The sequence below is a fragment of the Sparus aurata genome, chromosome 5 (genome assembly GCF_900880675.1).
Source record: "Sparus aurata chromosome 5, fSpaAur1.1, whole genome shotgun sequence".
NCBI lineage: Eukaryota > Metazoa > Chordata > Actinopteri > Spariformes > Sparidae > Sparus > Sparus aurata.
Genome location: NC_044191.1, coordinates 10,096,856 through 10,119,133, shown reverse-complemented (window position 1 = coordinate 10,119,133; position 22,278 = coordinate 10,096,856). Strand labels below are relative to the sequence as shown.

Here is a 22,278-nt window from a genome sequence, read left to right as displayed (position 1 = left end):
GCAAGTACAGATATTGAAGCAATTCAAAGTTGCGGGTCTTAAAAACCTTAGTTATCCTACAATTACAAGGTAAAAAAGAGAAGAAGCAACTGAACAGAGTTTTCAAAATGGAGACAAGCCAATATGCTAATAACAGGTTGTCAAACCACATTTGGATACAAGCTGGATGTCAAGATGCCAGCAGACGTATAATGAAACACCCACATATTTCTTTTGTTCGTATTACACAGAACTTGATTAAATGAGCAGCCAGTAAAACTTTCACCTTCCTTTACAACGACTTAACTCTAAGTGAGCAGCTGATTATATCAAGCATTACTTTAAAAGGCTCTGCTGGCGAGAACTACAAACCGTCTGCTCCATTTTCAGGTTTTTTTCTTCTAAAACCTTGGCTGAATGTGTCTCTCTGAACGCCAAGGCCTTCCCCTCGGTTGGGAGTCATCCTCACTACAATCACAGACTGTAATGTCACTGTGAGGCAGCACAACACCTGATATGGTCTGCGCGCTGGTTTTTCCAACCGCTGTCCAGGGGATAGAACATAGGCCGCTGTCATAAAGAGGAAATCAAATAAGTCTCCATGCTGTGAGCCATTATGCACCACAAGAGGTTAACACCATTTAATACGGATCACAAGACACCTCAGCTCTCGTGGGGGAGTGGAAACAAAGATTCCTTTTCTTTACGAGTGCAGACACAAGGGCACAATATGCACCAGATCTGGGACATTGTTGCAAGAGCTCTGGGGTCTAATCTCAAAGACACACACAAACGCCTGCATGTTCAAGTACAAAGGCTGCTGGACAGTGCAGATTACACTAGACAACAAATGACACCCCCAGAGGATAATAAATATGAGTCAACGTGTCAAAGACGTTCAGCACAATACCTGAGAGGAACACCAAAATAAATACTCAGATTGTGTCCCTTCTTGTCCGAAAAAAGCTAAATGAATGGAAGCTGGAGGCCTATTGGATCCTCTGAATAAAAAGAAGGGAGCACATCTGGCGGTTAGCAGCAGGTACACTCTGGACTGACCACACTAACAAGTTACCTCGCGTGAGAAGATGAAATACGAGGATTAAGTCTATAATCCTTAAAGAAAAGGCGCCCTTCCTCAAACCTGTTCCTGAGCCCCGCACAGGGAAAACAGTGCACGTCTACCCAAAGAACTGCAGTGACTACAGCCAACAACAATGCTGGTGGAATCTACAGGTTAAAGATCTCTACAGAAACACCTCTGTGATGCAATCAGAGTGATATCACATCCTATTTTTGCGCCATGACTGCATGTGAGGTCGTACCTGGCTGCGGCTCTCTGAGGCGGCGCTCTTTCCAGGCTCAAAGTCGAATATGCTCTTCGGCTGAGGGTGCTGCTTTCCCGGGTCTGACAGCTTATCTACATCCTCACTCCTGAAACATAACACCGCAACACACACACACACACACACACACACACACCATGGACAGCAACTTAATCATGGCTTCATTGTGAGTGCCTGTAGCAACAAATCCAAACTTGTCCGTCCCACACGTTTCCCTCCACTGCTCTTGGCCTGAGATTTGGTTGGAATTCACATGAGACGTCAGCTGTGTGTTTATCTGATGTCGGGGATAAATTCATGTCGGCGTAGTTGAGAAAACCAGTACTTACTTAAACATCAGCATACTATTGAGTCTCCCATGACAAACACATTTAAACATTGTGATGCATGGAGAGGGAACTTTGAATCCGTCAAAACTTGTGGGACAATCTCTGTATCTCTAAACATTTGCACGGAAATTAAAACCAAATAAAGTGGTGCAGAAATTAGCCCTAAAATGGAAAAAAATTAGCATTTTTGAAATCCCTGCTCCCACGTCTCGAAGTCAGGTTGTCTTGAATAAGTTCCTTGGTTAACACAAGCTTTAGAGTTTTTCAGGTTTTGTTCTACGACATAAGAAAAAAAAAATATCGGTAATAACCCAACTTGTGAATTTTAAAGTGTTTATGATTCTTTAAAAAGGTAGTCGAAAAGGCAAAAGTGGCTAAATGAGACTACAGAGGTCATTACACTGAACATGGAGACTCATCTACTCACTGCTCTGCTGCACTACTTTACATCATCTACTCACTTCTCTACAGGCAGACTTTGGATGCTTCAGACTCCAGCTTTCCAACTTGTAGATTGATCAATGTATAGTCAAGTGTGCGTAATAAAGTGTAGAAGAAGGCTTAGTGGTGGTCGCGTTTATAGTCTTGCTACCGGGATGTAGTTCGTTTTAAGCCACAGGTTTCGCTTTCAACATCTGCCGATTGCATTCATGCGTCAGAAATCATAAAAGTGGTGATCGAGATTAAGAGAACACGCAAGTATCATGAACCTGTGTTTGCAACAGAGCTTATTTTCTGCAATAATCCAATTGAAAAGATCTGGTTCAGGGACCCAGGGCCATGCTAATGTCAGGGTAAGCCTATAGAAACACAAAATCCCTGCTGCTCTCGATTGGTCACAGGTTGGTAACCTAGCGCAAAATGCTTATTCGCTTGCCAAGAGTTGGAGGAAAAGATAGACACAGATCTTACATCTGTCTGCTGAATATGAAGTTAGTCAGGAGATAGTTATCTTAGCACAAACACTGAAGACAGGTAGAATCAGATAGTCTGGCACTGTGCAAAGGTAACAAAAAAACAAGCGGATCCTCTAAAGTTCACAAATGAACACATAATATCTCACTTATGTAATTATTTTTGTCATCATGAGGTTGCCATGTACTCGAGAAGAAGCCAGGCTAGTCGATTCCATATATAGTTATAGTTATAGTTATATGTAGTTACATATTTTCACACTTATACAGCACAAAGGCAGGAGCGATATCAATATCAATCTTTTGGCAAGAAAGTCAGTAAGCATATCTTCCACAGGATCAAGTCTGACACCTGCCTCTGGGCCTTGCTGTGTGCATGTGAAGGCCCAGAGGTTAATTATGTTACCTCAGTGGAAAAGATGCAGCTGAGGTCGACTCAAGATTTTATTAAATTGCCCAGTGGTGTGAAAGTGAGTGATTGATAGTCCGTCTGTTTACACGTGACGTGATCGACTGGAAGTGCGCCTGCTTGAGATTGTGTGTTGCGTGCTATGCTCAGTTACATCAAACCAGTACAAACTCACCAGTCTGGCAGAGCTCCATAAGGTGTTAGCCTGAAGAGATTCTTGTCCGCTTCATTACTTTCTTCGCTGTTGGCAGATAACTGGAGCCCTGCAGATCAGTGGATCAGAGCAGATCAGTATTAGGAAAAAAAAAAAAATTGATGTAACTGCACAGGACAGCAACGTGGACTCCGGTGGTTTCACTTACGTTCGGCTGACCACCGCTCTGAATCCTCCAGCTCAGGTTCTGACAAACAAGGACGAAAGAAAGGATTTATTTACCCTTCAAATACTGCAGTACTTTATATCAACACATCAAACTAAATATGACACTTTAACATTTCTTCTGGATCTGTCTTACAGTGAGACCTTATTGGACTGCATTTTTTTTGCACTGTTGTAGTCTTGCCGACCACTCAAAAGCACTTTACCTCTTCACACACACACACACACACACACACACTCACACACTCATGCACTCATGCACTGGCGGCAGAGGTTACCATGCAAGGTGCCAACAATAACCAACAACCATCATGAGCTATTTGAGGTTCAGCATCTTGCACAAGGACACGTCAACATGTAGACCTTCTGATTATTACAAATAAAAATGTACAAATGCACCTAAAGTATAAAGAAAATACACTTTGTACAGAATACATGGCTGCATGGCATTCTGTACAATGAGTATTTTCACATCTAATGCATTTTTTGCGGCATTGGCTTTTTATTGGCCAGTTGTGTGACTGTCTTTACTTTGTGTATAATTAAAGGTTGATTGATTGATTGAAAGTGTTGTATTATCTTACATAATTTGATTAATTTTACGAATGTGTTAATTGGAGCCTGACTGATACATCAGATGATCAGTATTACCGGCCGATATTAGCCTGTTGCTGATGTGTTGGATATGTGCAGATATGACGACCATTTTTGTTAGATACAACAAAGCTGAAAAATAGGTACAGGGTCATTTCAAATCATTAAATTCCCAATGCAGTTTATTGTTTCAGTGGAATATTGGACACTTTAGTGTTTTTGTTGAACTGTTTGATAACCATATTTGCAGGATTGTTGTAAGAAGTGTGTGTTTCTGTATATATTCTATGTATACAGGAATATCAGCCAGCGCATAGATATCAGATTTTTCTTATTCCCTTATAGGGTAGGGTAGCAGCAGCAAAAGCCTGAACAGATTGATCCGCAAGGCCAGTGACGTTGCGGGGGTGGAGCTGGACTCTCTGACGGTGGTGTCAGAGAGAAAGATGCTGTCCAAGTTGCATGTCATCTTGGACAGTGGCTCCCATCCACTCCATGACGTGGTGGTCAGCCACAGGAGTACATTCAGTGCTAGACTGATCCCACCAAGAATCACCACAGAGCGCCACAGGAAATAATTCCTGCCTGTGGCCATCAAACTGTTCAACCCCTCGCTCTGAGTGTCAGACACTCTGAGTCAGTAGCAAAACTCTGGACGCTTTGTTTCTCTCCTTTGTATTTTGTATTTAGTTGACAAACCAAATAATGTGCAATAATTACGACAAATAATGTGCAATAACCCATATTTGAACTGTAGCATTATTTATTGCACAATAAATATATATTTCTAGCAGAGTGTGTACATTTCTTATATTTTTATGCAATGTTTATTTTTCTGCATATTTTCTAAGGATTGCCAATTGGACCATCTTTAGCAAGCAATTTCCCCTCAGGGATCAATAAAGTATTTCTGATTCTGATTAATAGCGGTATCAACATTGGCCCCAAAAAATCCTGCATTGGTCAGGAACAAGTAGTAATGTATGAGCAGTCGTTTAGTGTCGAAGTTGGACAAGGTAGGACTAACTTTAACTACTTTAGATAGAGTTTGAACATTTGAAATATATAAAGTCGTCATATTTTGTAGGCCAATCATGTGAACATTTAAACTTAATCAGCAAGGTAAATTCAACTGTTAAATGAATGTCCCTTCGGAAGTGTAGAGATCCTGTCGTTGCACCAGCAGAGATCATCAGTAGCATCTCAGAAGGTTATCTTAGTTCTGACAGTGCTCCTCCAGGACTGTTTAAGAATAGAAAAATCCCCTTCAGAGAGTTGAGAATAGTCGTCCAAAACAAAACTGATCCAAAGCAATCCAGTAAAACCACCACAGTGCTGCGACGGTGCCATTACCCACACAAATAACAGGGAATGTGATTCTATTACGCAACGTGTAATAGAGACAAATGAACAGCTAGGTTGAGGAGGGGCTGAGATAAGAAGCTGGATTGTTGTCAGAGCTAACAAGCAGAAATGACATAAGACTTCGGGGCTCTTTCATCATGTCTTATTTTGCCTCAGCAGTAATCTGTTTGCTGGATCGGCATTGGAGTACCTGACATTGACAGAGAGGAATTCTCTCCGGTGTGTGTGTGTGAGAAGAAGAGGAGGAGGAGGAGTGTACAGTACATACCCTCTGGCTTCTTGTGAATCTGTCTGAACATGCTCTTGTACCAGTCTCTGGGCTTGTTCACACTCTGGTATAAGAGAAGAAGGGAGGGTGCAAAAGATAAACAACTCTAGGGAATGAGACTACGAGAAGTACGGCACATAAAAATGTCAGTTGAGTGTGCAGACGTGGAAATTCTCATCTAGTAGTAATGTATGAAAACATACATTTCCTTGTGATATTTTTGTAAGGTGTGCGCAATTTTGAAAAGTACATTCAGTGTCTCGGTCTTACCGATCTGGAGGCGATGGGCATGCCCGTTTCATCAACTGGACCGATTCCTGAGAACTTGATGAGCCTCTCCTCCCTGGTCGGGGTCCAGCTGCGTGGTAAAGTGGTGGAGCTCTGGACGCCATTGGACAGCCCGCCTGAGTTACAGCCGACACAATAATATTTCAGTCATTATTTCATTTCGATTAATTATAAATTTTAGGTGAAGCATACAGCCTTTGAACGCCTCACACTGTAGAGAAGTCCAAACTACTGTGTGATGTTTCAACTGAATTTTCAAGTGAATTTACGGTTTACGCTTCAACTGCTTTCATCTCTACAGTTGAAACTTGTTTGATTGGTTACATGTCATCTGATATTTTGGCCCCATTCATCTCTTTTCTTTTAAACTGCTGTCAACACTAACACTTCCACTCACACTTCCAGTCCTTTCAGAACACTTGTTTAGCTCTTCTTATTGTTCATTCTTATCATACACAACTTACTGGCACTGCTTTCCGTGCCTACACTTCAACTGATACCATCTTCTTCAGGTGAACGATATTACCAGTGAGCAGCATTGTTCAATAAAGGCTATAAAATGAAATATTTATGAACATTTATGCCGTTATGAACAGCCGATAAGATGGTGTTATACTTCGGTATCAGTATCATCATCTGCAATTGGCCCAAATTAGTAGCCAAATATTCTATATCTGCAAAAATCCTTTACTGTGCATTCCGTATGGATTTCTTTTCTGGACATCCACTTCAACTGATACTTCCAACTCTATTAATCACTTAGAGCTCAATGGTTATTTTAACTATTTCAACACTCAGCACTTTCAATGCAACTGATGCTGCAGTTCTAAAGAGAATGAACTTACCATGCGTTTGTGAGGGGCCATAATAAGATCCAAAGCTGAGGGCTGTTGGTCCACCTCCATTCACTTCTGTCACCTTGAGAGAGGCAAAATTATTGTCAGTAACTGACATCTGGAACACTGATGGTTTCAAAACATGACCCTGGCTGAATGTATAGCCTGTGATGCATCATTTTTCCACAGGGAGGAGCACTTGTTTACTGAATTCCTCACTGTTATTAACAAGGCCTCCAGGACATCACTGTGCATACCTTGAACTCTCCATATGGCTGCCTTGTGGAGCGAAAAGGACTCAGAGGAGGTGTGGGAAGACCAGGGGAGATGACAACCTCATGGGTCAGCTCTGGAGACGTGAGGATCTGCTGAGCTGAGGAACCATCAGAGTCCCCAGAGAAGACGATCCGGGAGCCATTCTGATCCCCGACCACGTTCGCACGTTGCTATACATAGAGGAAATGAGAAATATGGATGAACATAACAATGTGTGAACTTTGCTCCTGTCATGTCCTCCTGTTGGCTCTGGGCAAACACCGCTCTCTATGGGAGGTCATGTGAACTTGTTAGTGGCAGAGCTATTCTCCAGAGAATAACTGGCCTCTGTGGGGGAGCCTGTGATGAAAAGGCCCCTAATTTATTTAAAGCAGGACCAGTGGGAAGTGGTGTTCCACCCACTTCATCATCTCTCTTGCCACGACTGCAGAAAGGCCTCATTCAAGGTGCAGAGTGGGGGCACTGAAACAGGAGAGGACCATTATGAGCCCATTAACTCCCTATTCACCCGGCCTTTCTATTCTCCAGCCAGGGGGGAGGAGCCGGGGCCAGAGAGGTTGGGAAGGGGCCGTCGATGTCAACCTCAAAGTCCAGCAGGGCCAGCACCGGTCTTGTGGTCTCCATAGTGATCTCTTTACTCCCCCCCACCCATGGCGACCAGTTTAGCTCTTCTATTGGAGCACTATGTATGTGAGTCAGGTGCTTTGGTCCTCTCTGTGTGGCTGCTGGGGGTCATGGGAAAGCCCCTGTGCCTCGTGGTAACGATAGAACTGTTATCTGCACCAAAGGCATGTTGTTGTGACACTGGACTGGACTGACTTGTGAGACACTCAAGAGTGTTTCCTGGACAGGTTTTTTTTTTTTTTTTCCTGGATTAAATGTTCTTATTCAGCATGATTAGAAAATGACTTTACCTGAGACTGCATGGGATCTGTTTTTGTCCTTGTATGACAGATATCAAATTCTTGCGCCCAGCATCAAAAGTATCTGCAAAGACACAAAAATGCATTTTTAGTTGAAATTACACTTTCACTTCCATTATAATATTATCCAGAGTCGCAAGATCATGAACATAAACTAAGCTGTTCAGCACCTTCATGATAGGGCAAGAAAGACCTAGATGATAATTTTTTTTATTTGTGTTTCAGGCATTTTTTTGTGTCTCGCCTCATTTCTATCGTTTTCCTCATCAATTGTAGAGTCAGATATGAAGGAGCGCTTGTCATACATGTTGTATTGCTCTACCTCAAGAATATACAACACAAGATTACACGACGAAATTATAGTCATAGCTCGTCTTTGCTATTAAAATAAAACTAACTTAAGGAGAAAACTGGCTTTATCAGGACTTTGTTCAAAAGTCCAAACTGAATGAGAAAATACTTTCAGGGCGTAAAAGTTACAAAAATATCTCCTTTTTTTTTATTTTGCATGTCTCATCAATGTTTGTGAACGTAATCTTCAGTTTGTATCTCTTCTACTATCAATCTTGCAGTGTGCCCTTTTTAACCCTTTGAGTCATTTGTTGTCAAAGCCTCTCTGTCATAAATCACATTTTACACCCAGGCAGCTTTGACATCTGTTCCATTATCCCATCCCTGTTGTATCCTGAAGAGGGAAAGTTACCGTCACTACTTTTCCATGTTACTAAGGGAAAAACCCACCCAAAACAATATAAGTGACTCACATGCCCGCCTCATTTTTCCCAGTCATATAATGCCGTAACAAGCTGGACTTGGGGGGCTGGATGATGGAAAGGCTGGCTACTGAAAGCAGAGACCAGCTCCTAATCAATTGCACCTCCGAAAAACAGATTAGGCCCGCTGCTGTTTGGACATCAAAGACAGGGGGAAAATGAGGGGGAGGCCATTTCCGATCCTGCATGAGGCAGGCACTTCTCATCTACAGGGGCTAAATGGCCCATAATAACAGTGTTGGTATAGAAAACTGAGCCTCCACACCAGTCCATAGCACATGGACTGCAGTGAAAACAGATCTTGGTCTCATGTTGTGAAAAACCATCAGTTGTAGAAGGAAACAATAGGGTTGATATAAGGATTGGGCTATTTTGTCTGTTGTGGTGCAAACTATGGCTTTGTAGCTTGGCAAGAAAGTGACCAATGTGGGCCAGGCTACTACAGGCTGAGAGCTGCCCAATTCAATGTGTACTGATGAGTTTTCCATGTGGAATTTGCAGCTGAGCATTAGAGTCTATAATCATTGTGGTCAAGACCAAGAAAAACTAAACGCACTCTGTGTCTCTGTGCACAAGGTTAGGAGGCTACAGCAGAGATAGAATCAATGCTCCAGTCTCCAGACGATGTCACTCCATCTGAGTCATCATCTCCCAGTAAACCGCGTTACGTAATGGGAAAAAAATGGGAACCGGAGGATTGTGTCTGCAACAATACCATTACTGCTCAGGCATAACAGATGACCTATCACCGCCCAAAGCAATCACAGCTAGCTCATTATCCGTCTAACAACAGGAAACACTGCAAACAAGCCACATGTACAAATAATGGCTTAACGTAATCCAATTTACAATGTGTTCGACATGCTGGTACTCATTTACACCAGACCTTTCCTAAGCAGACTGCCATTCACTTTAAAGGGCACATCACAGTGATGAACAAATAACTACATGAGTCATTTATTGGCATTTTCAACAAGAACCATTTCCACAAAGGCTTGTATGATACAGAAATTCTGAAGAAGAAACAAAGGAGCTTCTTTTTCACCTCCACACTGCTGCCATTCATGTATCAACAGCAGCTGCTGCAGTTCAGCATCTCTGCTTTGTGTTTCTATACCCATGCATTTCATCGTGTGTGTGGTTACATAAAATATTAGAACAAATTCTAAGGGGCCACCACTGATTAGGCATACTTCCATAATGTTGAGGGACTCACAAGGCACAGGTCTAATAAAAACAGAAAGGTTTGAATCAAAGCAGCAGAGACTGTGTTATCATCACTTTGGGAACACATTGGGATCCTACATTTCCCATAGTGCAATATGATTGCACTTTTTCCTCCCTGAAAAATATCAACTTTTTTCAAACTCCTAAGGTTCATAGCATATTCGATAGATATTTAATCAGCAGGCTTTAATGGCTAGGATTCAAAGGCAGCTCCAGAAATATAGAGTAACCAACAACTGCCCTGCTTGGCTGTAGCTACAATGAATTACTGAATGTAGGCTGTCGGTATAAACTATGTCACCGGGCGCCTGTTCACTCCTTCCAATCTGCTACTGTTTTCAAAAACCAAAAACGCTACATGAAACTACATCAACCCGCTACAACTGGTTATTTACTCTAAGGGTTTTTCTGTCTCATATCAATGAGAATTGGTGCTGACACAGTGCTGTGGAGTTAGGTCTTGCTATGCGAGACAAGGCTGTGGTTAGTTACCGTCAGCTAATTAGCTCTGTTTGCCCCAAGCCATGAAGCTAGTATCCCTAGAATTTGCCTGGACCAAGACCTTGGATCACACAGGAAATCTCCGGGGGCCAACAGGGCTCAGCTAAGTTGAGCTCAGTCCAGTGAACACGGCTGGACAGCAGACTGAGGACGGTTATAGCCAGCCCAAAAAAGGTCAGTTTGACAATGTTGGACACAGTATGGACGTGATTTACAGCGGCTTTGTTCACACCTCAGGGTGAATGAGGATATAGTTTGACCAAACCAGAGGTGACCGTGGAAAGACAATCCAAGATGGTTTTTGTGAGTTTTATTTCCTTTGAGTCGAGTTACGTTGAGTTATGAGGACATTTAAGCTCATCTTAGCTCAACGATATTTTCATTCACGGTAAAAGAGAGAAACTTTCTGACTGTTCAGACTATCTCCTCTTGAGGTACAAACTGTTATTACAAGAGAGGACGGGCCAGGGATGGCTAGCATGCTAACTTCAGTAGATATCTCTGCAACACAGTACATAAAGGCAATAACGTGCAAGTTATTCATAGCATTTTTACGCATAATTAACTTTGTCTATCAAATAAGACATGATATGTATTGTAAAGAGATAATACTTCTAGATTAAATGACATGTAGCCGTAACACATTTCGTGTTTCCACCGCTAACAGAAAAACACCTGCCAGGGTTTCCCTTAACACCCTATAGCTGTTAGTGATTTAATGCTGTTCATTAAATAGGGATTCATGCATTGTAAGCAAGGCTGTAACAACAAGAACCTGACCCTCATTATTCCCTGTGGGACATAAATGTTGTTCTCATGTAAACATAAACTACTACAAATCTATTATGCTTTATATCATTAGAGTTATGGACCACATTTTGTTTTCACTACATTAATATTGAGTTGACATTTGAACTGTTTCCACACAGAGAGGCTACTAAACGGAAAAGCTCCGCTTCATCGATGCAGCATCCTGATGAGTAAGCTCATGTCATAACACTGTCTCTGTGTCTCATTTCTTTGGGGAGGATAATCCAACAGAGAAATCCTCCAGCATCGCACGCATTCCCCCTTTGAGAGCACCAAACACAATCCTACCTAATAAGGAAAAATCAGGGTCGATATCTAGCAAGAAAATCCCTGTCCAGATCTGGCTCTCTCTGGGTTTGCTCTGAACGCCCAGAGCATTCTTATATAATTACTGAGACTCAACAGCAGAGGAAGCGTTAAGTTTTGCATGGAGACTGGGATTTTAGAACTGGTGGTGTGTGAAGGCCTTGATGCTATCTTTCTGAAATACATAAACTTTATAGCCCATGTATTTACAATTTAAACCCCTGATAGGTCAGAGGTTCATTATCACCACTAGATCAGTTTTATGATGGAAGGAAAAACATTGCCATAAAAGGCCCATTCTTATCATAGCTGAGGATGAGATGATGTCCACTTCAGACTTTCAAAACACGCAGCATCCTTAAACTCCTTACTCAAAGTTGGAGGTGTGTCCTATGTTGCCTTTGACTCATGTTTTACATTTAGTCCATGGCAGGGTAACTGAGGACATTGAAAATGAGAATCAGGGGATTTTAGTATGGAAATCTCTGCCTCTGTCCCCAGGAAACTCATCCGGCCTCTCGAGCACTGAGCCAGATGTTAAACTCTGGAAACTGATCCATGGAACAGAAGTCTAACAACTCCATCATCATAAAATTAAAGGGACATGTTTTTCTTCATGTGTTATTTGTCCATCATGATTCTTTTGGTGTGAGTTGCCAAGTTTTAGATATATTGGCCATAAGATGTTTGTCTTTTTTTCCAATTATATTGGAACTAGATGGCATGTGCTGCTCAAAGTTCCAATTATACATTTGAGAAAATATCACAGCAATATCTCTTTCCGAAAAAAAGGGGGGAAAACCAAAAAAATCCACAGACCTTGTTGTGAGCAGTTTCATGGTGGAAGTATTTCCTTTCTACTGAACCACAGCCACCACTGCGCACAAGGAAGAGTGCATCTACAGAACTGTCAAACTCTCCTTTTCAGCAGGATCATTAGATCATTGGGATCACTGCTAATGTTCGCTTAGACTTTAGAAACAGTAAAGCTAAATAGTTTACACTTTAATATGTAAAGTTGTCAGTTATCACACCAAGTTAATGTCAATTTAAACCATTTGATCTGTTTTATTGTTTAAAAGTTAGTTCACAGTACTGAGGGAGACGGATTAGCTTCCCCAGTGGACAAAGTGCAGAGCTATTGGTCAGATGCTGTATTTGATCATGATGGTAAACATTTTTGAGTTATTTAAAGTCCCTCTTGTAACTTCTCCCCTAAATCAAACCGTTAAAGTTTCCTCCAGGAACCCCCCAAGTTAGCAAGGTTTCTTGAATAGTTCCTTGAGGCTCTCCTGATTCTGAATGTACCCATGTATTAGAGACCGATGTGCATGACAGCACGAAACATCCTTGGTGACTTCCTCGGCTGAACTGTAACATCAGCTGGCTTAGTTAGCTAGCCTGTTGTCCATGAGTACATGCACACTTCCTCCTTCATGATAAAGCAGTAGTGTAGTTTAGTAGAAAGAAAACAGTCCCTACATGAAACTGCTCAAAAGAAGGTCTGTGGATTATATTGAGTAACTTGGTCATCTAGTTTTTTGCCATCTAGATACATTGTATTGCAGAATGTAGACATCCACAACACAATCTGGATGGATAAATAGCACATCAGGTAAGAGTAAAAATTTGTATATTCTAAAAGTATCCCGGGGTGAACTGTCCCTTTAAATATTTGCTACATTGGTAAAAAATAAAATTCCGTTCTGTTCTCCTTTTTTACCCATTAGGAGCGGATGAGGAACCAGACTTTTATCTGAAGTTGCTGAGCCAGAGCAGACCTACTCAGCAGCTACAAGGTCACTGAACTTCACCACACCCCTGTGATTCCTGTGAATCACAATGGGAGGTTTCCACAACCAGGAATAGCAACATAGTCATGCAAAAATGTTTTTTAAAAAATCCCATTATTGGCAAACCTTAGAAATGTGTGAAGAGATAAAACCATTCACCCTACAGTTCCCATTCATGCACAGAAAGTCAACTGATGACAAAACTGGTTATGAGGTCATTATTCCTCAACACTCATTAGTCATCACATTTCCCTCTTCCATGGAAGGATGCAACCAGGTTTCTCTGAACAGACCCTGACCCACGCTGACCTCCTTCTTCACAGCATGCAGCGCTTCTTGCATTGTTCTCGCTGAGAACAAGGCTGTCAAGGTGACCACACAAACCCTAATGAATAACCGTCACAGTGATGACCCATGAACTTCTGAGAACTGTTAGCGCACCGCCAGGAAAGTAAAGATTTGTGGTCGGAGGGATCATCAATTCATCAATTCATCAATAAATCATCTATACAAGAGAGTGACGGTGGAGAATGTGTCGGTAATGAGCAGCCACTGGAGGTCCTGAGACTTAAATAAAACAAATAAAACTGTCACTTGTGAACAGATAGCCATTCATTAGCACAAGTGTTGTTCTCTGCTTCTGTGTGCAGGGTGGTGAGTTAATCATTGACTCCATAACGTGGAAACTACTGCTCACAGTCCAGTGAAGGGATCTAAGTCCTTGCAACGTACATGAAGGAAACTGGACAGAATATGAGCTCAGTATTTGCTTAAGGTGGTCATTTTGTTTGGGTAAATGCTGACCTGCATTACTTTTGACCCTAAAAACTCTGAGTTACAACCAGCAAAGGAATTTTGCCGTGTCATATGTAAACTGAATATTTTCACATGTTGACTAAAATCTGAAAAAAAATAAATAAATAAATAAAAAAAATGAACTGGACATTTCGACTTTGACTGATAATTCACTTTTTGTCACATATGAATTGAAATGACTAACATGTGAGACTTACATTTTCAAATGTCTAATATGTGATTGACTTCTTACTTTCTTCTACATTCTTGAAAATTTGAAAATTTCAACATAATAAATTTACATTTTCACGTGTGACTTCTATGATAACCTTTTTATCACATGTAGATTAATGATCATACACTTGGAAACAAACAGATTCAGACGGTCTGATGAAGTGTGTATTTCCTGAATATTAGCTGACAGGACAGACAGAAGGGTAAAGTCTTATCACCAGTTTGCACGTACGTGATGTTACTGCGGCCCAAGAAGTTACATAACGCGGTCGTAAAAACCGAAGGAATCCTGCTTTAAAAAAGTAGTGAGAAGGTAATTACAAGCACATTTGGTGAATAAATAAAAGCGGCATTTATTTCTAAACACATTCAGTGAGTCACTCTGCAGCTATGCGAGAGACGTTAGAGGTCCTGTGAGGTTGATCACACAACCACGCTGCCCTTCTGCAACTTAGCAGATGTGCACATGCAGCCCATACAAGGTCCTGCAGTGGGAAGTTTATGATATGCAGTTATTGGGGGATACACACATTTATCAGGAGAGAAGTATTTCACCTCCTTGTATGGTGCTCCTCCACTCTGAGCAACAGGAGGAGCCGGCATGCGTGTTTCTTGTCAATGGAGATGTGTTCCCAGGAGGAGCAGCAGGGTCATAAATCAGAGCCCCTCTTTTCAGGAAGAGCTGGATTGCTGTGCAGTTTTATCAGATTTGTTCTTACAACAAACACACTTTACATCATATACGATTTGTAGACGTTAAACTGTAATACGATGTGTCAGGCACAGCATGAGAAAATGCACACTGAGATCACAGGAACTTGCAGACACATCACACAAATCCTCATGCCTGTCATATTGCATCTCCAAAGCTGAGTGTCGCCTGTGGATATGAGGACTGGCAGCTCAGACCCTCAGTAATATCACAAAGGGAATCAGAGCCGGCTGTAGAAATCACCCTGACAGTAAGGGGAGCCACCGGTGATGACTGCACCTTCCTGATTTCAGGTCATTACCGCTTCGAATCTGCAGCAAAAGAGGGGAAGGTTCTCTGAGAGAACACCTGATTTCCTCTGACTCTGCTGTCGGTGCACACATAGCAGCTGGGCAGAGCAATGAAGGATGACATGTTAGGAAACACTGTCACTGTAACCCTCTCTCTATGTTTCTGTCTCTCCAGCTGTAGCTCACAGCTGCTCCTGCCTCCACTTGCCCAAAAGCCCGACAGGTCTGTTACAACATCCAAACTGCACCTATCAAATGGGTGCACCTGTGTAAAAACATCCCACCTTTCAACACAATGCACTCGTAGGTAAGTCTGCAGCATTAATCCTGTGGAGCAGGCAGACAGGTTGCTCCACCTTAAAGAGCAGCCGAGCAGACGCGAGTTTCTACAGTTTCAATGTTAAGATCACTCCCTGTGTCTTTAGTCCCATGGGAAAGAGTGTACTCACCTTAAAAGAGGCAGCAACAAGGGAACTCACACCTCCTACCGTCGTCCTGCACATAAACCACGCTGCACACTCGACCCTGCTCTTTCTCGCACACTAACCAGGACACATAATCTCTCTGTCTCCCTGCCTCCCTCTCTCTCTCTCTCTCTCTCACTCTCTCTCTCTCTCTCTCTCTCTCTCTCTGTCTTTCCCAGCCCTCGCTCTGCCTGCCTCCGCGGACAACTTCCCGGTTGACAGGCATCGCCATAGCAACCCCACTTCGGCCCCCTGCTCTTGGCTTGTCAGTTCAGGGCACCTCCTTCAGTGGAGCAGCCCTATTGTTGTGATAAGGTGATATTTCACAATGCAGGGTTAACCAAAGGGGAATGAAAATAGTTCATCACCTCCACCTCCCCAGACAGTGCCCAGTGACACCATGACACCCCCTCTTAACTTTATCTCTCCCATGCCTCCCTCTGCTTTTGTGTGTGTGTGTGTGTGTGTGTTTTTATGTGTGAGTGCAAAGGCCTGCAAAGGTTCTTTCTGTTCCAGTAGCTCTGGAAGTGTTTCAGAGTCATTACTCTACACCCTACAGGACAAGTCCTGCTGATGTTTCTCACATGACCACACACACAGGATTGTAAGGGAGTACTCAGACGTCATACTTGCGTAAAAGTAACAGTATCATGTTAAAATATTACTTTGTTAAAGTCAAATTAACCAATATAAAGAGTACTTACGTTAAAGTATCTACTTATAAACGTACTTAAGTATTAAAGTCAGACTTAAACACATTTTTTACATCTGTACTAAGGATTGATTACAGGCCTGGCCATTTACCAAATCTGATATTCAACATTTTTCTGATCACTAGAATCAGTCTTTTGGAGGTTTTTCGTTAATCTGATTGCAGATAAATTACATTAATTTATACATTTGCTACAAGTGTCAAAATACATTTTCTGACAATAAATGTACGTAGCATTTAGTATCAAAACAAGTAAATTACAAATATATTGACTTGCTATTTACTCAGCTCCAAAGCAGCATGCAATCTGCAAAGCAATTAGTAACTAAAGTTGTGGTGAACTAAGAAGTAGCCCTTATGTAAAGAAATTAGAAGTTACAAAGTTCATTAGAATATATTTGTACACGTAATTTACATTTTTCTGATAATTAGAATCTGGACCCATACAACAAGTACTTGAGTTAAACAGTATAAGTATCTGCTATTTAATGCTTCGTAAGGATTCAAAGTCATTTTCTCACATAAAATATACTTAAGGATCAAAATTACAAGTAAAAGTCAATTATAACTATGTTGACATGTTATTTACTCTCTCTAAATATTCAGGTAAAGTACCTCAGTACTCTAATAACACACACACACACACACACAAACATCAACCTTAACCCAAGTCCTGACCCTAAAATTTACAGTCGGCATTTTGGTCCCCACACAGTTGTTGGTTCCCACAATGTGAGTTGCCAGTCCCCACTTACATATAAAAACAAGACACAGACACACAGACACACCAATACTGCTGGATGTTAAGGTGGTGACTGGACGATGGTCAAATTATTCAAACTAGGAGATGCAGTATGAGCACAGATAAGTCGGTCAACATTCAAATTCTGGTCGGATGACTCTTCAAACCACAGAGCTGAAAACATTCAAAGAGCAATGAGGCACAATTCTTAAATCCCACCGCTGCTCTTGCATACAAAACTCACCCAAATAAAACCAGGATTTCCTGTTTGCCCGCAGTTCTTGCCAGCGATGACAAACAACGCGCAATCTTAAATCTATCGTGCTGACAGGCTTGTTTTGGCACTGAGGGTGCAGCAGGTAGGCCCTTGCAAGGTGGGAGATCCAGTCGCCTGCTAACAAATGTAGTTGGCTTTCTCATGCATGTTTACTGTTGGTTGTAGCAGTAAACAGAAGACAGGACAAAGAGTTAAAAAGTGCTTTAGTGTGTGTGTGTGTGTGTGTGTGTGTGTGTGTGTGTGTGTGTGTAGAAGTGTGTGTGTGTGTTGGCCACTACCAACATGAAATTGAAGGACTCAGCTCTTTTTTTAATAATTTAGTGGTCTGGCTTGGTTGAGTGTAACTCGGGGTGGATATCCATTTACTGAGCCTGTACTCCTAACAGGCTTGTTTTTGCCAAACAGTTGAGTCGCTGAACCTGATGGGCATGCTGGGCAGTGCAGCTTCAGGCTTCAGGCGGAGGCTACTCTCATAATAATCTGTGTCCCGCTGGAGCAGACTTTCACCCCGCTGTGACCACATCTGACACCCCGTCACTCTGCAGCAAAATGAGGTAATCACGCAAGAGGCGATTGCAGCTTTGGCCCAGGACCTGACACCTCTCCCTCACACTGGATCCTTGTTCACTTTGTCTCCGCTAAACAAACACAAGGCTTCACCAATTCCAGCTCCCTTCTTTTTTTTCTTTTTTTTTTTTTTATTACAGTGAAACATTGTCAGAGGAGGAGGAAAGACACATGATGTTTTACCTCAGTCCCTCAGACCTTTACCACCCTGTTAACTGTCCTTTCACACTGAGTGGTATGTGCCAGTCCGTCGCTACAGAGGCTCATTAAAAAAGCCTGACAGCCAAACATTCCAGCAAACGCATAAATAAATTTGTTATGTAATCAACAACTACATGACATGATGACTTAAAAAAAAAAAAAAAAAAAAGTGTAACCAAGCTGGTGATTACCCCTCGAAGGAAACAAGGGAAATCACAAGGTAAAGAGGATTTAACTGAAGAGATACAGGCAGGTAAAGCATAACAAGGAGCTCAGCGCAGTGTGTGTCATTCATACCACAGGTTGTACTCTGACAGAGCACATGTGGAATTTATCCGGGAACAACACAAAAGCATCTGGGTTTATTTTAGCGGTAAACAGCATTTTCCCCCAGCTGTGAGTGTCCCAGGATGAGAGGAGGAAAAACAAATCCTCGTGGGACATTCTGCTCTGAGGATGCTTATTTAAAAAAAAAGCATAACAAACAAATGATTGAGGGCTTTTCTGACAGGGAAACATTCACACGATTAAATGTTTTAGACCAAAACAGCAACTAGAGACACAACAGGAGGCAGTTTTTTTGCGACAAAAGTCGGGATGATAACCATCTTCTGAAGCACAGACAGTCAAAGATTAGCATCTACTGAAGCAAAGTCCTCCTCATAACCGCCCTTTTCCATACAACTGTTGCTCAATGACTTGCTGAGAAAAAGAAAAATGAGGAAAAATGACAACAATGACAGATCTGGTTTGCCTGCATGGTTTCCAGTGATAAACTGGTTGTTGAAGGAAAACAACATGATGCTCAAATGTGTGTTTCCTTTCAAATAAGAGCAGGAAACTCCGAGTCACGCTCATTAAAGTGACAGAAAACTCTTAAACTGAACTGTGAATATCTACCTCTATACCTTCTCTAGTCATGGTGTAAAGTGGCAGCACAAGTTGTACAGTACTTACAGGCGAGTGCAGGCTGAGCAGTGAGGTCTCCTCAGTGCAGACGGAGGGAGAGGAAGTGAATGATAAAGAAGGAGGGAACCACGGCTGCTCCTCTCTCCCTCTCTCCCTCTCCCTCCCTCTTTCTCTTTCTCTTTCTCAGGCCAACAGGGTGTCTTTTATCTTTGGTGAATGATTCAGCGAGGGTCTGGATGTTTGACCGAGCGTCTGTAGGCGTGTGAATGCATGTGTGTGTGTGAGCGAGCGAGCACTCTACAGCTCATCAGGGAGAAGGCACTCAGTAAGAGTTTCCATCCACAGCTGGAAATAATAGAGATTCTCATACAGGCACAGGCTCAGTGGCACCGCCCTCCAGTGTTGTACGTGGAAAAGAGGAGGAGGCGATTTTCATCTCCATCCCAATAAATGGGAGTGACACACATATTATAATAGCATGCTTTGTCCACTGTCAGATGTTGAGTCTGTCACATTCAGATCAGAAACAAAAGGCAGTGTGGAGCCCTGCCTATGATGTATATGCTGTTTTGCTCGCCTGTCAGTTCATCCTCGCTCAGTCTTCCATTCAGAAGAGTTCTTTCAAATGAATTTCTAATGCATGCACACAGTAACAGTTAAGCGCCTCAGGCAAGTCTCAGTATTTCCATGTTGTGTTCCAGTACCAGGCCTCACTTCACTCACCCAGTATGAGGAAAACCTCGCTGCAAAGCCAACAGAAGTCCACATCAGATCAGCTGTGCTCCTGTAACTACAGACTCTGTTCAGCTTCTGTTAAGCTTCCCAAGAGGTTTATCTGTCTGTTCTGACTCCCATGCTTCCTCATCATGACATATTAGTCTGCAGACGCCCGTTGGATTCCTGCACTCTGTGTCCAGAAGTGGCTCTCAGCTCCGCCATCCAAGATAAATATTTAACAGGTTGGCTGCGAGATCAGCAACCAAAGGTCACGTCGCTCTTTTCCTCTGGAGTCCGTCGTCTCGTTGGACAGCAGGAGGCAACGACCAACAGCTCGACAGTGACACCGTGAGTCGGAGGAACCACAGTCCAGAGGAGAAGCGAGCTCCACCACGTTTAAAGAAGCATCAGTTTATGACACTTCAGCTTCACACCTGAACAAACAGCAGTTGTCATTTTTGTGCCATCTCTGTCTGTGGAATGTAACTAAGTACATTTACTCAAATACTTTACTAAAGTACATTTTTTAGACACTTATTTACTGAAGTATTTCAATTTCTGCTTCTTTTTTGTGTAGTATTTTACTCCTCTACACTTGCAATTTAGTCCATTTAATATCAGATACATTTTTTTCCCCAGGTACTTTTTCTATGTGTAAATTTAAGTGTCACCAAAGTAATATTTCAACATGATAAAGAATGACTCTTTTTTTTTGTAACACTGTTTATTTTCAGTCATGGAATGTAATGAAGAACATTTACTAAAATACTGTAATTAAGTACAATTTTGAGGTATTACTACTTTAACTGGAGTATTTCAGTTTTCTGCAAATGTATACTTTTTTTTGATCATTTCAGTTACTAGTTACTTTGTAGATTGCATGCTGCATTGGAGCCAAAGTAGCACATTTTAAAGGGACAGTGTGTAACAATTTAAGTAATTTATTAACTCAAATCAACGTCTTCATTCATAAGTAAGTCCTCATTGGTGTACAATTACCTCTGCCAACAATCTGACTTATCCTCCTGAGCAAAGAATTACCTATCTAAATATACATAGCACGGGCAAGCTCTATGGAGGCCGCCATGTCTTTCCGGTTTTAAAAAAACTATGGACTGCCGAGAGGGACACAAAGCACTACGTGGTAAGGCTAAACGTGCTTTTGCTCAGAGCCAGCTTGACTGCGGAAACTGGGAGGGAGCTCAGCGAAAGCGCTCGTCACTGCCCCGGAAAATTTGAAAGCCTGCAATTTTTGTTTTATAAATAGAGAAACACACTTATGCCACACCACAGGAGAAGGGTTACCTCATTACTTGAATCAGTAGAAATACTCGACGCTGTTGGGAAAGAGTCCATATTTTGAAAATGAGTTTCTTGTCCGTCAGGGCCACCGTAGCGTCCGGAACGTCTCCAACATCTTCAGAACGGGAGGGGTGAGCAAAGGAGTGTTGCAATATAGAACCTCACAGCTAGATGGCGCTAGATACTTGATATATTACACACTGTCCCTTTAAAATGATCTTATTGGCAATAAGTTAAAAGAAAACAAAAAAATATATATGATTAAGAAAAAAATGGTTATGAAAAATACTCGATCCAATAATCTGCGATAAATACCATATGGTGTATACATACAGGTATATATGGGTATGAATTACTTTTACTTGTACTTTTGTACTGCATTTTTTGTGAGAGAATTGCTTCTGAAACTTAAATACACTCAGTTATACATATCAGTTACTTTGAGATTTTTACTCAAATAGTATTCGTCATGGTGACACTATTTTTACCAAAGTAACATTTAACAGTATGAGTATGACTTTGAGGATACTTCTTACAACACAATCTACAATCTACAAAGCATAATTTGCCAAAAACAATGACACATTTTATGACATAAATTCAATGTTAAGTGTTACATTTAATCCAAAAGTTCAGAGTTAATCAATTGAATAACTTTAATAAAAGCATTATGGGTTATTCACTTATCACATATAAAGTTCAGGCAACTCCTACTAAAACATGATATATTAGACATATTACACATATTAGACATAAATGTAATGCTTTTCAAATCATTTATTATGTCTCTTGTAATAAATCACATATCTAGTTATTTCATTTGTACAAATTGAGTCCCCATGATAAAAAAAAAACAAATAAACATTGCAATAAATTACATCCTTTGCTTTGGACGTATGTACATTCAAATTAAAAAATGTAGCCACTATTTTTTCTTTTTTCTTTTTAACACGTGTACAATCTTTCCAAAAATCAGGGAACTAAATGCATTTTGCCCAAAACATCTTCTCCTCTTGTCTCACTTTGACAGACTTCATTCC

The 22,278-nt window shown here is 41.5% G+C and overlaps 1 protein-coding gene across 8 annotated transcripts in view; it reads right to left on the bottom strand.

Moving 5' to 3' along the window:
* sorbs3 (sorbin and SH3 domain containing 3) overlaps nucleotides 1–20,022 on the bottom strand; it is a 31,010-nt gene extending 10,988 nt beyond the window's left edge. For 6 of the 8 annotated variants that reach the window (XM_030417974.1, XM_030417979.1, XM_030417982.1 and 3 more), the window contains exons 1-9: nucleotides 15,797–15,952; nucleotides 7,898–7,970; nucleotides 6,965–7,153; nucleotides 6,717–6,789; nucleotides 5,854–5,987; nucleotides 5,584–5,647; nucleotides 3,340–3,378; nucleotides 3,153–3,240; nucleotides 1,305–1,413 (exon numbers count right to left, since the gene is read on the bottom strand). In XM_030417974.1, coding sequence (XP_030273834.1) covers nucleotides 1,305–1,413; nucleotides 3,153–3,240; nucleotides 3,340–3,378; nucleotides 5,584–5,647; nucleotides 5,854–5,987; nucleotides 6,717–6,789; nucleotides 6,965–7,153; nucleotides 7,898–7,909 — 708 coding nt within the window. In that variant the 5' untranslated portion in view covers nucleotides 7,910–7,970; nucleotides 15,797–15,952. Of the gene's footprint in view, nucleotides 1–1,304; nucleotides 1,414–3,152; nucleotides 3,241–3,339; nucleotides 3,379–5,583; nucleotides 5,648–5,853; nucleotides 5,988–6,716; nucleotides 6,790–6,964; nucleotides 7,154–7,897; nucleotides 7,971–15,796; nucleotides 15,953–19,267; nucleotides 19,543–19,942 lie in introns of those variants that run through there. The other 2 variants (XM_030417976.1, XM_030417975.1) reach the window with 2 other exon arrangements.
* Nucleotides 20,023–22,278: the final 2,256 nt, after the last annotated feature.